This window comes from Hippocampus zosterae, chromosome 5, assembly GCF_025434085.1.
Source record: "Hippocampus zosterae strain Florida chromosome 5, ASM2543408v3, whole genome shotgun sequence".
In the NCBI taxonomy this organism is placed as follows: Eukaryota; Metazoa; Chordata; class Actinopteri; order Syngnathiformes; family Syngnathidae; genus Hippocampus; species Hippocampus zosterae.
In genome coordinates, this window is record NC_067455.1 from 18,406,932 (window position 1) to 18,422,628 (window position 15,697).

At 41.6% G+C, this 15,697-nt stretch overlaps 1 protein-coding gene across 1 annotated transcript; it reads left to right on the forward strand.

Moving 5' to 3' along the window:
* Positions 1–8: 8 nt before the first annotated feature.
* LOC127601222 (regulator of G-protein signaling 22) lies at positions 9–14,841 on the forward strand. Its single transcript, XM_052066285.1, has 22 exons — positions 9–398; positions 488–516; positions 610–672; positions 776–957; positions 1,060–1,153; positions 1,481–1,700; positions 2,032–2,683; positions 2,792–2,953; positions 3,050–3,206; positions 3,261–3,671; positions 5,639–5,833; positions 5,968–6,060; positions 6,889–7,070; positions 7,402–7,564; positions 9,596–9,760; positions 11,598–11,639; positions 12,138–12,296; positions 13,181–13,360; positions 13,852–14,022; positions 14,091–14,216; positions 14,339–14,441; positions 14,706–14,841. Exons 1-22 carry the CDS (start codon positions 377–379, stop codon positions 14,792–14,794), a joined length of 3,660 nt encoding a protein of 1,219 aa, XP_051922245.1. The 5' UTR covers positions 9–376; the 3' UTR covers positions 14,795–14,841.
* The last annotated feature ends 856 nt before the right edge of the window (positions 14,842–15,697 follow it).

The following is a 15,697-nucleotide window of genomic DNA, read 5'->3' on the forward strand; positions in this document are numbered from 1 at the left end:
TGATAGGTAAATGTCTGGTGACATCTAGTGGTCATCAACGTCAGTGTAATTTCCACCCCCTCATTTCCTGATTGAACTACTTCAGGATAAATAATGCAATACTTTAGGGAAGGGGGCTCGACTAAAAAGGACACAGGATAAAAAAAATCCTGCCTTAATATGATGTGGATGGGTTTATAAACCCCGTAACGAGATTAAACACTTTCTCTCCTCTGGTCTTTGGTTAAACTTTTATCACCAACCAAACCACCCACCACCCATTGTGAATGTGAGTCCACTTCCATAGCAACCTACAGTGTGGAGTTACATAAAGCTCTGTGACTTGGTTCTCCAGAAGTCTTGCATAAGGAATTTCAAACAATTTTAAGCACTAGCCATGCATGGTGAAATTTCAACAGGTAAGATTTGCCTCTCAAAAAAAAAAAAAATACTTTTGTAATTCGCCACGTTTTAAAAAAATAAATATATATTTTTTTTTTATCTGCAGAGTCTCCTCAGCTTACTGTTAACAATTTTGTGAGTACATGATTTAAGAATCATTTGACAAGTTCTTTGACGATTTACAAAAAATAAATAGCGGTCTAATAATGTGCCCCACCTACATTACAGGAGACCTTCCTGACCTCCGATCATCTGTTTGTTCACTTGTTGAATACATTTTTAAGTCTGCCGGTAAATTAATATTCGTGTGTTATGGATATTCAAGTGAGACATATTTAGAGAGCGAGAGATTAAAAAAAAAATTCACACTCATTGGACTTGTGTCTCTTGTCAGTGTTTCCCACAAGCCTTGCTGTACAATCAGGAGACGGATCAGTTTGAGGTGCCGAGCAACGCTGCAGAGTTCACCATCAACAAAATCAAATTAGCACTAGAACACAGCAAATCACAGCCCCTTTCTCAGGATGTCAAAGCTCTGGCCAAAACTCCTTTCGTGGACAACTGTTATACTGTCTCTGTAGGTAAAATATGCTGGCCATTTGCATAGTAAGAGAGCAGATAATGAACTTACTTTGTTGATCGAGCAATGTCTTTTTTTTTTTTTTAAACTCATCCTTAATGTCTGGACAGAGAACAGGGTGTTCAGTGGATCATAAAGGAAAGATTGACTTTTTTCCTTCAAAGTAGCTTCTACCACGAGTACAGGTACTCAGCATGATACAAGATCATCAGTATATGTTTGTCTTTACAGTACAACGCATTCTTCACATACTACATTTATTTAAAAAAAACCCCTCAGATTATTGTGTTTTTATGTCTTAAGGTGTATGTTTTCATGTTTTTCCACTGCATTTCATAGAGCTTGTTTATAAGATAAGATAAGATATCCTTTATTCATCCCACACTGGGGAAATTTACAGCCTCCAGCAGCAAGAATGTATGTAGAAAGAAGAAAGAGAAAAAAACAACAAACATCTTTCAATTAAATGCAATATGAACACAAAATGGATAAATCGCAAGATCAAGATACAGAATATAGATCATTCATTCACCAATCATTGGATTCTCTCATTTATGTGTGTACTATGTTTTTGTGTGTATGCCGTTTCATCTGATGTTTTGTAGACTATCAAAGGTGTTGTTTCAGTGGGCACGAAACACAAACATCCACAGGAAAGGAGGCAACTGTCGTCTCAAAACGGCCATGCTTGGTGACAGAGGAAATGGCAAAGCTCACAAGAACAAATCATCCAAACAAGGTTTGCTTGCTTCTAACTTTGACAATTTCAAGGCAAAAATATGTTTACTTGCCGCGAGAATGACCGAAGATTCATATCCTGCATTATTAGTAGCGATCATCGGTATGATAGAGTTCAGTCCTACATCACTGCAAAGTACTAACACCACAATAAGCTTGTTAAAACAATACCTCCCCATTAGTGCCAATCAAGACTGAACATCCTAATCTTTTGCAAAGCAGAATTTCTAAAAGAGCTGTAGTGTTGCACCTCATTAGATTGTCCAACATGCCTGTAAGTCTATATGTGCACTGTATGTTCATGATACGAATGATATTTCATTACTTTAAAGGTTATGTGAAAATACATCAGCCACTATGTACATCTTCTGGCCATTGCAAACAACTCCACAAAGATGTCATTGAATCATCCCGAATTTCTTCCAAGTGTTCCAAGCCGTCCACCACTTCCTCCATGTCCTCCGCTTCCTTTCCATCAAACCTGAACGGCGCTGACATCAACATCCGAGAGGCAACAGCTACATCTCAAGAGAAGCAACGGTGTAAAGAGGCTTCAGAGCTGTATTTGCGAGACCTGGCTGCCCAAATGGTTCAGCAGGTGGTTGACGATGCTGTCTTCATTTTGACTGCATGGAGCGAGGACAAAACAGATGACCTCACAAGCAGTACCAGCAAAGATAAAAAATGCAAGTGTATATCTTGCCAATGTCCACTTGATGAGAAAATTAAAGAACCGTGTGAAGAATGCCAAAAATGGAGTCGGGGCATTGAAATACTTGATGGGGATGAGAGCAAAATGTCTGAGGCGAGTTCAAATTTGGAAACGCCCCTGGGTGTTTGCTGCCATGGTACCTGTCACCTAGGCAACCAAACAGGCATGGATGACTTTAAGAGGTTTTTGTGTGGCACATCAGGAGGCAAGTTGTTCAATTTCTGGATGGACATCGAGAGACTGAAAACTGTAACCAGTGACAGGGAGAACAGGTGATCATGCCACTACTGCTTTTTGCTATCGATCTATGTTTACATTCTATTAGAAATTTGGGGAAACGTGCCAGTGTGTTTGAAATGCAATATTTTTTGTTGCCTCAGCTTTTTGGCTTTAATGAGGAGCCGCTACCTGCTAAGCAGCAGTCAGAACAGTCTGCACTTGCAGCTCCTCTGCAGGTTGGGGCTGACTACCTCCCCCTGCTGGTCAAAGGCGAGACTGTGCTCCATCCAGCCCAACATCATGGAGTCAATCGCCTCTTACTGGTAATAGTTTTGATCTGCAAAGTTCCCTTCTTTTTTTTTTCGCCCGACGCATATCTGAGTTCTGACTATACTTTAACCCTCCTCACTCCCCCACAGGGTTCCTCGTTACTGGACATCCCAGCATGTCCAAGTAGACCTTGATTATTCTGACATGCAGCCGTGCAGAGAGTGGTATGCTTGCCCTCATTTGACCTCCATGACCCCTCGTTCCTTTTATCTCGAACCCTGGCTTCCGGATCGCTACCATCCACGGGTAAGAGAATTAAGATATGATATGACTGCAGGCTGTGGTTGTTCGATTTGATGTTCTCCACATAGAGACGTTAACTTTACAATGAATCACTTTTATGAGCAGTCTCACCCAAGCAGAAGTCAATCACGAGGCCGCGCAAGACCGGATCATGTTTTGCAAGCGCTATTTGCCGACCCTTATGCTGGCTCATACTTCGCTCATTTCTGTGAACAGTCTGGAAATCAGGTAGAATTTATAATCTGGGCTGACACCCCAAAGAGTGGATTGCTACACGTTTACATATCACCTTTATTTGAATCCTACCAATCTCCCATGTCTGTTTGTGAGCAATATTTCTTTTGCTCCTTTAATTGCTTCCTCAAGTTATGGGAGAATGCAATTCATTTTTGGACTGACCTCCAGCATTATCATGAGCTCTTCTACCAGGACGGATTGGATCCCTACAGAGTGCAGAGAGTAGCTCAGGTACATACGCACACAAACGGACTAACGGGTACATTGACGGACACTTGAATTAAAACTGGCCCACCAAATGACAAAGAAGTATATATCTATATATATAGACATATATATATATATATATATATTTATTCCTCTTCAAATTTACCCCTACATTTTGGACACCTTTGTGGCAAAAGAAACTCTGAAATAATCATACAGCTAATTAAAAAAAAAACAATAATTAAATGTTCTCAAAACTAATGACCATCAAATTTGGTGAATTTTCACTGTTTAAATGGCAGTCTTATGATTTGCGTAATTCTTTTCTGTGGCACCTGTGCAATTGATTATCACGTCTACACCACAGTTCAGAGATTGTGTGTTCAAGTCTGCATTGTGGTCTTCCTGCGTGGACTTTTCATGTTACGTGCTCACAAACGATGTATGAAATAGCAAGGTGATGGGGCTTTGCTAGCAACAAGAGTCTAGCTTTAAGATATGTCAAATGCTGAAATGTATAGTATTAGTATTTATGTACCGGTAGTTTCAAATACTGTACTTTCTCCAGACACCTTTTATGGCCATATTCCATAAACCCGAATGACTACCATTAAAATCAGACTATTAGTTGTTAATCTCTCTGCCATTATGGTATAAAATGCGTATCCTTAATGTCAGCGTTTTATTTGAAAGAAAAGTCATTTGTAGTTTTCAGGGCTGAAAGAGGGCATCTTTTGAGGATTGTTTTCCAAAAATGTGAATGAAACTGTCTTGCAATAATGTTGGCTTTGTTTCCCAGTGTTTTTGCTTGGTTTTAGGTTCAGAATTAGATTGTTCAACAATTTTTTTAAAATGGACTTTTACACTTCCATATTTCAAAATAATCTGTATGTGAGGGGTTAGCAACAATTCTTGGGTTGGAACCCGCCTTGTCTAGCGTTGGTCTGACTTAACACCAGACGTCCCAACATGCCGAGCGGCGTTATGTAAATATTGAAACTAATGACCTGTTTGTTGTTCACATTTGTAACAGTAGTTGTTACACGACACAATACAACTTTCAGTCGAAAATGCACCCACACTTTCACAATTTTCTTTTTGACGCATTTTTCTTCCCATTTTGTTAAAAATACCTACCAAATCAACTTTTCAGTTTTTTTATGAGGTGAATATGAAAATGCAAAATGCCAACACAGTTCGGTTTTGAATTTTTTTGACGCGCTGTATGCATTTGCTTTACGGTAAGAGTGTAATTATGCCCGCACGCAGCTTCGAGGGAATATTGGAGACCACCCTGTTCGTTTTCCACACTTTGTTATTGGAAACAGCAGGTCGTTTGAAATGAATTAGTTCATAGAAAAAATAGGTTCACCGGATCGCTCAGCACTATGTCATTCGGGTGATGATTCAGTTTACATTCGCTAACACATTCCCTGAGTGAAGGATGCTGCATCACTCTGCTTTTCTTCTACTACTTCACAACAAGGTTCAAATTCCCCATACAACCGCCAATGGTTACACAGTAGAAAACCATTTCACGTGATTTTTATTTTTTTGGTGATGGGGGAGGGGGGGCGCTCCCATGCCTGAAAACACCACTGAGTGCCAGCCTCCAATTTGATGACTGACTCACTCGGCCTTCTTAACATGAGGACAACAAGCTTTCTGCTTTACGGACTATGTGTTGCTATTTGTGCTGTTCACTGCTGTGAAAACTGCTGCTAAAAACTGAGGTTTTAATGTCAGTTATCAAGGCGTGTTCGGAGAGAATATTGGAACTACAGTATACATCACTGATAAATACTAATGGAGTCAAATAAACTTTTTTGCTGATATTTGATTTATTCAAGACCATAATCACCACGTAGCCCAATCACTCCACTAGGTATATTTAAGTGCATTTCTTTGGATTAAAAAAAAATAAAAAACTGAGTTTTAACCTCTTTAAATTTTTATTTATATAAGGTGTCTTCCTGGTTGTGACTTTTCAGCTTCTCTACGCCACATACCTTCATAGCTCTGCCAGCAGGAGCGTGGGCATGAAGGAGGAGATCAAGGAGGAGGTGTACAACCAGCTGATGCCTGCCTTTGAGGAGCTCTTTGATAAGGTTGAGGACGGCATCTTGAACATCCTCATGGAGGCTTGGACAGTGCTTGTTGACCGGGACAAAAAATCCTTCCTGCAGGTTAGCACGTTTTTTTAAAAAAAATAATGCAAATATTAAAGTGGCATACAGTCATTCAAATAACATATACCTCAACTTTTTTATAAAATGAGTGTCGGACTTTGTGTTTATAAAGTTTGTCTGTACGTGTTCAGGTATGTTTGTACGAGGATGTACGCTGTGTCAACACTTGGCGCTCTGAAGTGCTCCAGGGCTTGTATGCAGCATCGAAACAAAATATCAACCAGGTCAGTAAGAAGCAAGAGCGTAAAAGAACAAATATTACGAATTTGGAAATGGCTTTTAACATGAAACCGATATTTGTTTTACTGGTGGACTAAACATTTGAATGCCTGTTCAAACCTTGTGTTTTGGCACGATGCAATATTGGAAAAAAACACGTTTTCCCTTCTTTGTTCTGTTAGAAACAAGGAACCATTTTTTCAGATAGTGTTATGTTAGTTGCAGTGTGGTGTACTTTAAATCTATGTTTTTAAAACTGTATTGGGAGCATGGTGGTTGACTGATTAGCACGCCAGCCTCACAGTGCAAAGGTACAGAGTTCAATTCCAGCCCCGGCCTTCCTGTGTGGGGTTTGCATGTTTTCCCCGTGTGGGTTTTCGCTGTGTACTCCGGGTTCCTCACGCATTCCAAAAACATGCAAGGCAGGTTCATGGAACACTCCAAATTGTCTCGAATGGTTGTTTGTCTCTGTGTGCCATGTGATTGGTTGGCAACCAGTTCAGGGTGTCCCCCGGCTACTGCCTGAAGACGGCTGGCATAGGCTCCAGCATGCCCTCATAAGGATACGCAGGTTAGAAAATGGATGGATGGATAAAATTGTATTGTCACAGTAATTTCATTTGTTGACAAGGTGCTGTAGGTAATGCACGGATACTACCTAGTTTAATACTGTATACGTGTTTACTACAAAACCGTTAAAAAAGAAATTGATGGCTGCGCTCCCAATATTACAGATGATTTGAGTAGCTGATCCAGGGTCACTACCACACTCTTGGTAGAAAACACATTCAATGTATACTTAGAACACGCTGTTTTTTGTGCCTCCTCAATAGGTGCAGCAGTGTATGACATCTCCATCGAAGACTTCATCCAGGCTCTTCTGTCAGGGCCATCGGGCCTTTGACTCTTGGTCCAATGTGCCACCACAATACCGAGGTTACGGCTTAGGCTCCTTATTTCGCCACCATCATGCGATTTGGCACTTTATGTCATTCCTCCGAAATAAAGATGCCAGGTGAGTTCTGTATGCAACGCACTGTTTTCATATTGGACTGGTGTCAAGTCCCCCTATGATGTGTGTGCGGGTATATATACATGTGTGTTTCGATGTATGTGTCATATTGGAAGAGAAACTGGTTAGCCCAAAACTCTTTGATTTTCAATTTTGAACAATGTGAAGCACTTTGAGTTTCATGGTCAAGTATGAAAATAAAATTTGAATGATTGATTGACATTAAACCCTAATGAATTCAAATGTGCTGTAATGAAACTTCTTCATCTTGGTGATGCCTATGTGTGTGAATTTTTGGTTGAAATTAAAATCTGTTTGATATGTTTGTTGTCAGTATCCACCTAGAATGCTGGATGGACCTGGAGCAGTACAGGAGAACTCCTCAGAAGAACAGGGCATTGAAACAGGGTCGATCATCTCGTATTACAAAAAAATATCTCAACGGAAACTATTTCTTCAGCTCACACAGTCCTGCCACTGAAGAACAGCAGAATAACGTACGCTGACAAATTCAGTATATTGAATTCTAGTGATGTGAAATGGAGTATAAAACTAGAATTACAGCATTGTCCAGCTCGTGGGAAAGTTCTAAAGACACGGTATGAACATGCTGCCTGTGACATGATGATCCAGATTTAGCACGCGAGTTCCTGCTGAGGCTTCATAAACAGAGACCTCAGTAGGTCTCATACAGTGTTCGACCTCTTCTTTTCTGCTCTTATGTGGACCTGCTGCTGACAGTTCTGACAGGGTGTTCTTGGAGGATCAGAGAATAAAGGACGTGGTTAGAGTTAAAATGAGGTGGGTTAGAGGTTCGTGGTTTGGATCCACAATACAAGAGCAGACCTAGTAGGAGAAAATCTCGTGTCTGAAGATAGTTTTTTCGATTGAAGCATACGGGAGGGGGGGGGGGGTGTTCTCTGCAAGGGGTTTGGCCGCTTTGATTTTGTAGATCAAGGGACTAGATCTAATATTCATAAAGTCAAAATATTAGATACAACTTCACCATTCAATGCAATGCAGTATAGTTGATTGCTCAAGGGCACCCTCTGGTTGCAAAGCCCCAAGACCTTACAGATGAGCTATTATAATTAGCTTATTGTTTAATTACCGGTAGTATACAGTCGAACCTCTTTTCAGCATACGCCGTTTTCACCATTGTAACGTTCACATTTCAAAGTCACAATTTTACGTAGTTGATTTTCCATTTGCCGATTTTGCTTACAACGAACGCCTTTTTATAATGTAAACATCAATAACGACTAGATTTTCCCCACAAAATAGAATGCTTTCGTTACAACGAGCAGTGGGAAGCTAACTGCTGCCGTAGCGTTGCTTATGAACAAAATGTACAGCGCGGGAATCGCCCCCCTGCTAAACAACGTTGCTGATCAACTCGTACATTGCCTTACTTCTGGAGGCTCTGCGCAGTCTTGAGCACATGGTCTGAAAACTGGCAAACGGAAGCAAATCTGGCTGTCTGTGAGGGCTGAAATTTTATTTCATATTCCAAAAGGAGTCGACGCTCAGCCGAGACGACAAATTGGCAAATGCAACAATTTCGAGAATCATCCGTAAAGGCAACCAATTCATGGCAGCAATCGAGGCCGACAGGTTGAAAGATGATTGTAAGTGGATTCCGGGCATGGCACATTCTGAACTAGAAAATGCACTTTTCATTTGCTAACTGAATGTTTTCTTCATGACATGTTTATACTGTATTAGATGTTCATGTTTTTACATCTCTAAAGGTTCCTAGCGTATTATATATAGTTGGTGGCCATTTTATTGGAAATTATTACAACAAACTACCATTATAACGTACAGATTTTTTATGTCCCTCGAGTTACGCTGTAATGAGGTTCGACTGTAATTGTTTTATGTTCTGCACAACCATTGTTATCCGTTCCCATCTCCAGTCCACAAATACTACTCAAATCCTCACTGGACTTTCTGAATGAACATCCATCCAGCTCCTGCTTTTTATTTGCGGTCAGGGCACGGGGGGCATCATCTCTTTAGCCCCGTTCTGGTTTGCCTTACTAATGATAGGGTGCAAGTCCAAATGCAAATATTGTATAAGAAAATATACTGTTAATATTTAAAGAAAAAAGTGTGGCACACCTGTGTATAATGCAAATCCTTCTGTTACTTTTTAATACGGAATGTGTAAAATTTATGAAATGTATTTTGGCCCAGACTTTCCAATATGACAAATATCTTTTTTTTTTTTTAAAGAAAATGTGGAGGTCATAAACGAAGGACTGAAAGCAGACAAAGAAGATGAAGGAAAAAGGGGATTGTGGGAAGGATATTGAGAACAGCACAAGTCAAACATTTGACCCAAATTCCCATAGTGGGAAGGTTTCATCTGACTAGACACTGGCTGCCTCATGTTGCTCATGTGCATTTAATGTCATATACACTCATCTACCTACGACGTGGCTTTCCTGTGTCTGACTGTGGCTTTCTAAAGTCTTGTTAAATGTGTGCGTGTACATATAAAAGTGTCTCTCTTTTGTTTATAGATATTGCACCTGGCAGGTGGACTGGGGCTTCTGAAACTCGAGTGTCTCTCAGAGCCAGTTACTGTGGAGATCCAGGACATCATCAGATGTCACATTGAGAAAAAATGGCTGCCTCAGTTTCTGGTCTCAGCAGAGTTCCTCGAGCGACGGAGACACAAACCGAAGGTACAGCAGCACACAGCAATACTGTACACTCGGTCTAAAATGACTAATACTGCGTACTAATTGGTGATGAGGCTGAAAGGGCAAATTCCATACTTGTGCCTCAGATTTTGCTTCTCTCTAAAGTGGTGGTCTCAGGCAGGCCTAGTGATGTCACCCAAAACAGATTCGAGGTGTGGCAGCAGACGCATTGAAGCGGACAGCTCAACTCCAAACTACATTCTAATGTGAAACAGACCATAGTGTGGCTTAGCATGTGTGGTCATGTTGGAATCGACAAAGTCTACAGTTGCAAATAAAACTCAAAATGCTACTGGTATAAATTGGTGTCAAGTTTAACAGAAGTTGTCTCGAGCCTATTGGCAATGTTACGGACAGACGCCAGCCACCATCCCATCCCTGCAATAAAATGCGCTAAAATTCCAGACTCTTAGCGACGTGGCAACCGGCTACTGTTGACTGACCCGATGAATAATGGACTCATCATCTCCTGCAGCACACACAGCAGTGTTGGCTGCAGGAGATAAATGTGCAATAAGCCAAAGGTTATTTTTCCGTCACGTGGCGCAGCTTATAACTTGCTGAAACCGAAAACTATTCTATGCCCTCTGACCTTTCCACAGGAAATGCTAAATGCGTCCAGTGGGTTCCTGGCCTCTTCCTATTCTTCCAAAGTGTCATTTACTCTGGAATTGTCCAGGCCAAGCCAGAACAAGTATTAAGTGTGCTTGTACACTTCACAAGTATTCTGAGTTTCCAAATCAAAAATTTAAATTCCAGGTATATTTGTAAGTAGCGGTGAAATGAATGTAGAAAACAAATGTTGAATGAATGTAGGAATACACAAAATAATACACAGCACAAGATAATTTTCTTTTCTGACTGATCATCCAGCATTGGATCTCTTTCAAAGTTGAAAAACTAGCGATGAAGGCCATTGAGACTGTTTTTATTTCAAACCATCAATGGGAAAGTGCTGAGATCATGAGTTCCATATCAACTTTTAATATTGAAGACAAGTGATTACATTGCAAGCGCCATCTTGTTTTGAGTCCACAAATGTTGCTGATTTCCAAGTCATCGATTGTATTTAAAGTCTCTGATGGTGTGGTGGTACACTCACCTGATTTGTGTGCAGGCAGCGTAGGATCGGTTCCCACACAGCGCCGATGTCGGTGTGAATGGTTGCTTGCCCTGTGACTGACTGGCGACCGGTTTGGGGGTTCTTCCGCCTTTTGCCCAAAGTCTGCTGGCATAGGCTCCAGCAATTCCCGTGACCCTCTTCAGGATGAGCGGTGTTGAAAATTGATGGACTGATGCTTGTATACTAACACGTCCATTTATTCAGGCCTTTTGTGAATGTCATTCAGATTGCCTCTTGCCAGCCTTGATTTCGTCTTCATAGACCACACACGTAGCCTTTGCTTCCCGTTGCCTCATGGCTTACCTTGGGATAGGACAGGTTTACATTAGCAGCTCTGCTGCATGTGAGAAACCACCAAATGGCAACGCTACGCTGTCTCTCTCTCAGGTTGCCTCATCAGGTAACACGCGGACCACCGATTCTGTTGCTCTGACTTATTATGTTATCAAGTTAGCATAGTTTGGCCACATGGATACCCTCATAAGGTCCAGGGAGAAGTAGCGGGAGTTTAGCATTACACGCTGGAGGAGGTAGAGTAGAAAAGTCCAATCGATGGTGAGGAAGTGAGAAGGAGAACAGTGGAACAAAAAATTTCGGGTAAGCGGATTGCCTTTCTACACAAGTCCAAAGAAGGCAGGTGAAGTGTTCATGGCGATCATTTTTACGTGGTTTCTCATCTATTTGTGTGTGTCACAGAACAAGTCTCGACGACAAAAGACAAGAGACGAAGGCTGGAAGGTGAGGCCACATCCGCAGTGTTAGAATGGAGAGACGTAAGGCTTTTCCTTGCCTGCAAACACGTGCGATTTACTTCACCACCTAGCTTCCAGCACTGGCTTTGTCAAACTCCATTTTAGCCCAGCGGTTAATTTTACCAAATGGGATCCAGGATAAATAAGATGAAAGCATCAGCATAACTAACCATGCTTCGATCCTGATTGCTCAGCGACATATCACAGATATAAAACATGAACATTTGAAGCAGCATTATTACAGGACCAAGTTTTTATTCCTGCTGTGACCTTGATCTTTATGAGGATGACATCACTAGAAAAGAGCAGCTTCTCCAAGGAACTGTCTCATTACAGTATTTCAATTTTAGGTGAGCTCATAGCTCCCATAATGTTGTTCTGTTGTTGTTGTTTGTTCCACCACAAGAAAAGCCGATGATAACATTTATTGACCCCGGGGGACACTTCCACGGCATCCTTAAATACTGTGAATGCTTCCCTACAGACTCAGGACTTATGGATAAGTTCCTCCAAGGAGATCCTTCGTTTTCGACGGCTTCTTCTCGACCCAGCCTCCTGTTTGCACTTCCAGCACTTTGTTGCGCCGAAGGGTGACTTCCTGGAGAATGATGTGCTCTTTTGGCTGGAGGTGCAGAGGTACAAGGTACAACACAGTACTACAAAAGGGCGGCAACCCACTTCTCAGGAGACAGCAGGCAAAGAGTCTCAAGCCACCAGTAGCTTTGCTTTTAATGAATAACAGAAGACATTTTGGCATAACAAAGCAGTGAAGATTAGGACAGGACCTGGTGCGAGCATCTCTGATTCCAAAGGTTCTAACCTTATTAGAGGCAGCTTCCTGCAAGATGATGTGCCAACTGGACTGTCGTGCGAGGGAAGGTTACCCCAAAGACGTGTCACGTCACCGTTTTACCATTGTCTATTTTTTGTGTTTGACTGTATTCTGATGAAGGGGCTGATGAATCACCGTATATGGCCATAACATTGTTGCTATTCCTTTAGAGCTATAACATATGGCATTAACGTGCAATTAACCCTCCCCCCAAAAGAAAAGAAATCTTCACCCTATGTGTCAGATGGGTAAAAAGTAACCTTTAAAATATACAGTACTAATTCGGTATATTGCGAAATTATTATTTTTTAAATACTTACTACGATGAACAAACAGAAGTTATTCAAATTAGCTGCCTTCAAGAGGCTTTTGTAATTTTTTATCAAAGTATTAGTAATAGCTTGGATTTGCATAAATGTGTAATATATGTGTAATATACTGTTCTTGAAAATCACGGATGACACATATCAGTCATGATTGATCATGAAACGTATAAGATAAGCAGCGTAGGAAAAAGATGGATGAATGGAAATGTCAGATTGCGTGTCAGAATTTCCAAGCAGACTTCCCTAATTGACTCCAGAAACAGCACTTAAGGATGATGGGACACGTTAACGACGAGATGTGAAGGAAATCTCTGCTGTGTGTAAATAAAGATGACGCGATCAGCCCCTTGTTTTGATCCTCCCTTGTAGGACCTATGTCATTCTCATAGTGACGAGGCCACAGTTCAGCAGAAGATCTCCACAATCATCAAGTGTTTCATCAACTCATCCACACCTCCAGCCCTGCAGATAGACATTCCTCTGGAACAGGCGCAGCACATTATGCAGAACCGCCACCAACTGGGCCCTTATGTCTTCAGAGAGGCACAGGTAATGGGTCAACTGGTCACATCACAGTTTGTTGGGACTTGTATGCTTTGTGCAATGAACAAATACCTCTACTCGCTACGTTCCTGATTCTTTAGATTTATTTATTTTTTGTATATTTGTGACACGTTTGTGACACGTTTGCTCAGCTTTCCTCCCACATTCCAAAAATATTCATGGCAGGCTGATTGAACACTCTAAATTGTCCCTAGGTGTGAGTGTGAGCGTGGATGGTTGTTCGTCTATGTGTGCTGGCAACCGATTCAGGGTGTCCCCCGCCTACTGCCCGGAGACGGCTGGGATGGGCTCCAGCACCCCCCGCGACCCTAGTGAGGATCAAGCGGTACGGAAGATGAATGAATGTGACACGTTTACTTTTCAGATTATCAAATCAATTTTAATCTCACAAAGACAGTCAAAAACATTAAAACCAAAGTGACTTATTGTGAAAAACTGCCACAATGTCATACATGTCCACTTTACTGCATTCCTAGATGTCGGTGTTCAGTGAATTGCTCAGGTTTTGGCCCAAGTTTCAAGAGTTGAGGAGCAGTGTACATGAAGGTCGGTTACTGGAAATGCTTCAGGGCGAAGGAGTTAAACACAAAGCCAGAGTGCGGAGACGAAAGAGGAAGGAGGAGGAAGAAAACGAGAGGAGAGCTCAGGTATGCTACATGGTCTGATGATTCTGCGTCTGCTACTTTGAAAGTTCTTCTTCCGTCTCTTTGTATAGGAAGATTCAAGACGGCCAGTTTACAATTTAAGTGAGGATGAATATGATGAGGCAGTAGAAAAAAGAAGAGGTGAAAATAGAGCGTCAAAGACGCCGAGTGGCCTGATGCCGTATGCTCCAAAGCCAGTAAGCTCATCTACTCAGAGGGAAAATGAATTAAATCCTAAATATTAAATCCAGTTCAAACCACAGAAGCGGTGTTGTTTTTATGACAACATCATTTGATCAATGTTTTCATGTTTGCTCAGTTGTCGTGGTCTTACTCCAAATACATGACAGCCCTGAAGAGAGACAAGGCGCTGCCAAAGAGACAAAGTCAGAAAGAAGCATCATTATCTACAAACTCAGCAGGTACATTGCCAGCACATCTCATCTCTTGACCTCATCTCTGTTCCTGGACAGACACAAAGGGGAGCCATAAAGGTTCCAATTTTCTGATTTAATCTGGCTGTCAAGCAACCCCTCCACATTGTCACGGTGGAGAACTTGAGTCAAATCGTTGGTGTTTTTACCTGATAAAAATGAATGTCACGCTTTGCAGTCATCACCAGTATTATAAAGAGGCCAAAAGGTGCTGGGGCTATATGCCACGACTCAACGTGTTTGTCTCCACAGTATCCTCTGACGGCAGTGTGAGATCAACAGGAGATAAGCATGACTGCCAGCAGTCCTCACGGCGCTTCTCGAAATCACACACGAAATAATGCCAATGATGTGACAGGAAGCACAAATCTCATTTTTCAAACATGGGCTGCTGTGTAGAGTAAGGGGGCACACCTATCACATATACGCTCACCTGCGTCCAGCGGCTTTATGTGTCTCCTGACTGCATTTCGATGACAGCCCAATGTTGACATTATATTAATTGGTAAAAAAATAAATGAATAAAAAGGCTTGTAAATCCTATGATAATGACAATTCAGTGGAATTTTAATTCGTTTTTGTCACATAGGATCAATTGGATTGTGCTTCTTCTGGTGTGCCTGCCTTGGCCACAGGGGGTCACTCTAAGACAGCTGGATATGCTGCCCTTGTCCCTCTCCCAGCACATTAGTACGGCACAATTAGTAGCTGTGCTACACAAAAGGATAAAGGATTTATATGAAGGTGGCTACTGTTGTGATAAGTACACTTGTTGCTGCACCGTGAGCTTTCTCCTGTTGCTGACTGAATTAAAGCATCACAAGATGCTAATTGGCGTACGCGTCAAACTAGTGAAGTGAATGCTCAATAAAGGTTCAATTCATAAAGTGTAATCCTTTTTTGCTTCATTTTTTATATTTAGTTTGACAGTGAACTTTAAGTCACATTAAACAGCTTGAAGCATCTTTTTGAAGAATTGTCCAATTGTTCAGCCAAATGAGGGCACAACTATATAGCGATATACTGTGTATATATATATATATATATATATATATTGCGCGTCGTCCCGCACGCGGTCTGTCCTTCCGTCTGTCCCTTTTCAAAACGTACCTACTTCACCCCGCCGCTGCGCGCCGCCGCTGCGCGCCGCCACTGCGCCGCTCAGGCAGTGGCTCACTACGATCGCGCGGGCATCTTAGCGAAAAAATGTTGTCTACCCACAAGCATTGCAATAAAATTGTTAG

Coding starts and splice junctions, on each gene's coding strand:
- LOC127601222 (XM_052066285.1), top strand. CDS start 377: ATGCATGGTGAAATTTCAACAG. Junction 1,154..1,480: donor ACCACGAGTACAGGTACTCA/GCATGATACAAG, acceptor TACAGAATATAG/ATCATTCATTCACCAATCAT. Junction 3,672..5,638: donor GAGTGCAGAGAGTAGCTCAG/GTACATACGCAC, acceptor GTGACTTTTCAG/CTTCTCTACGCCACATACCT.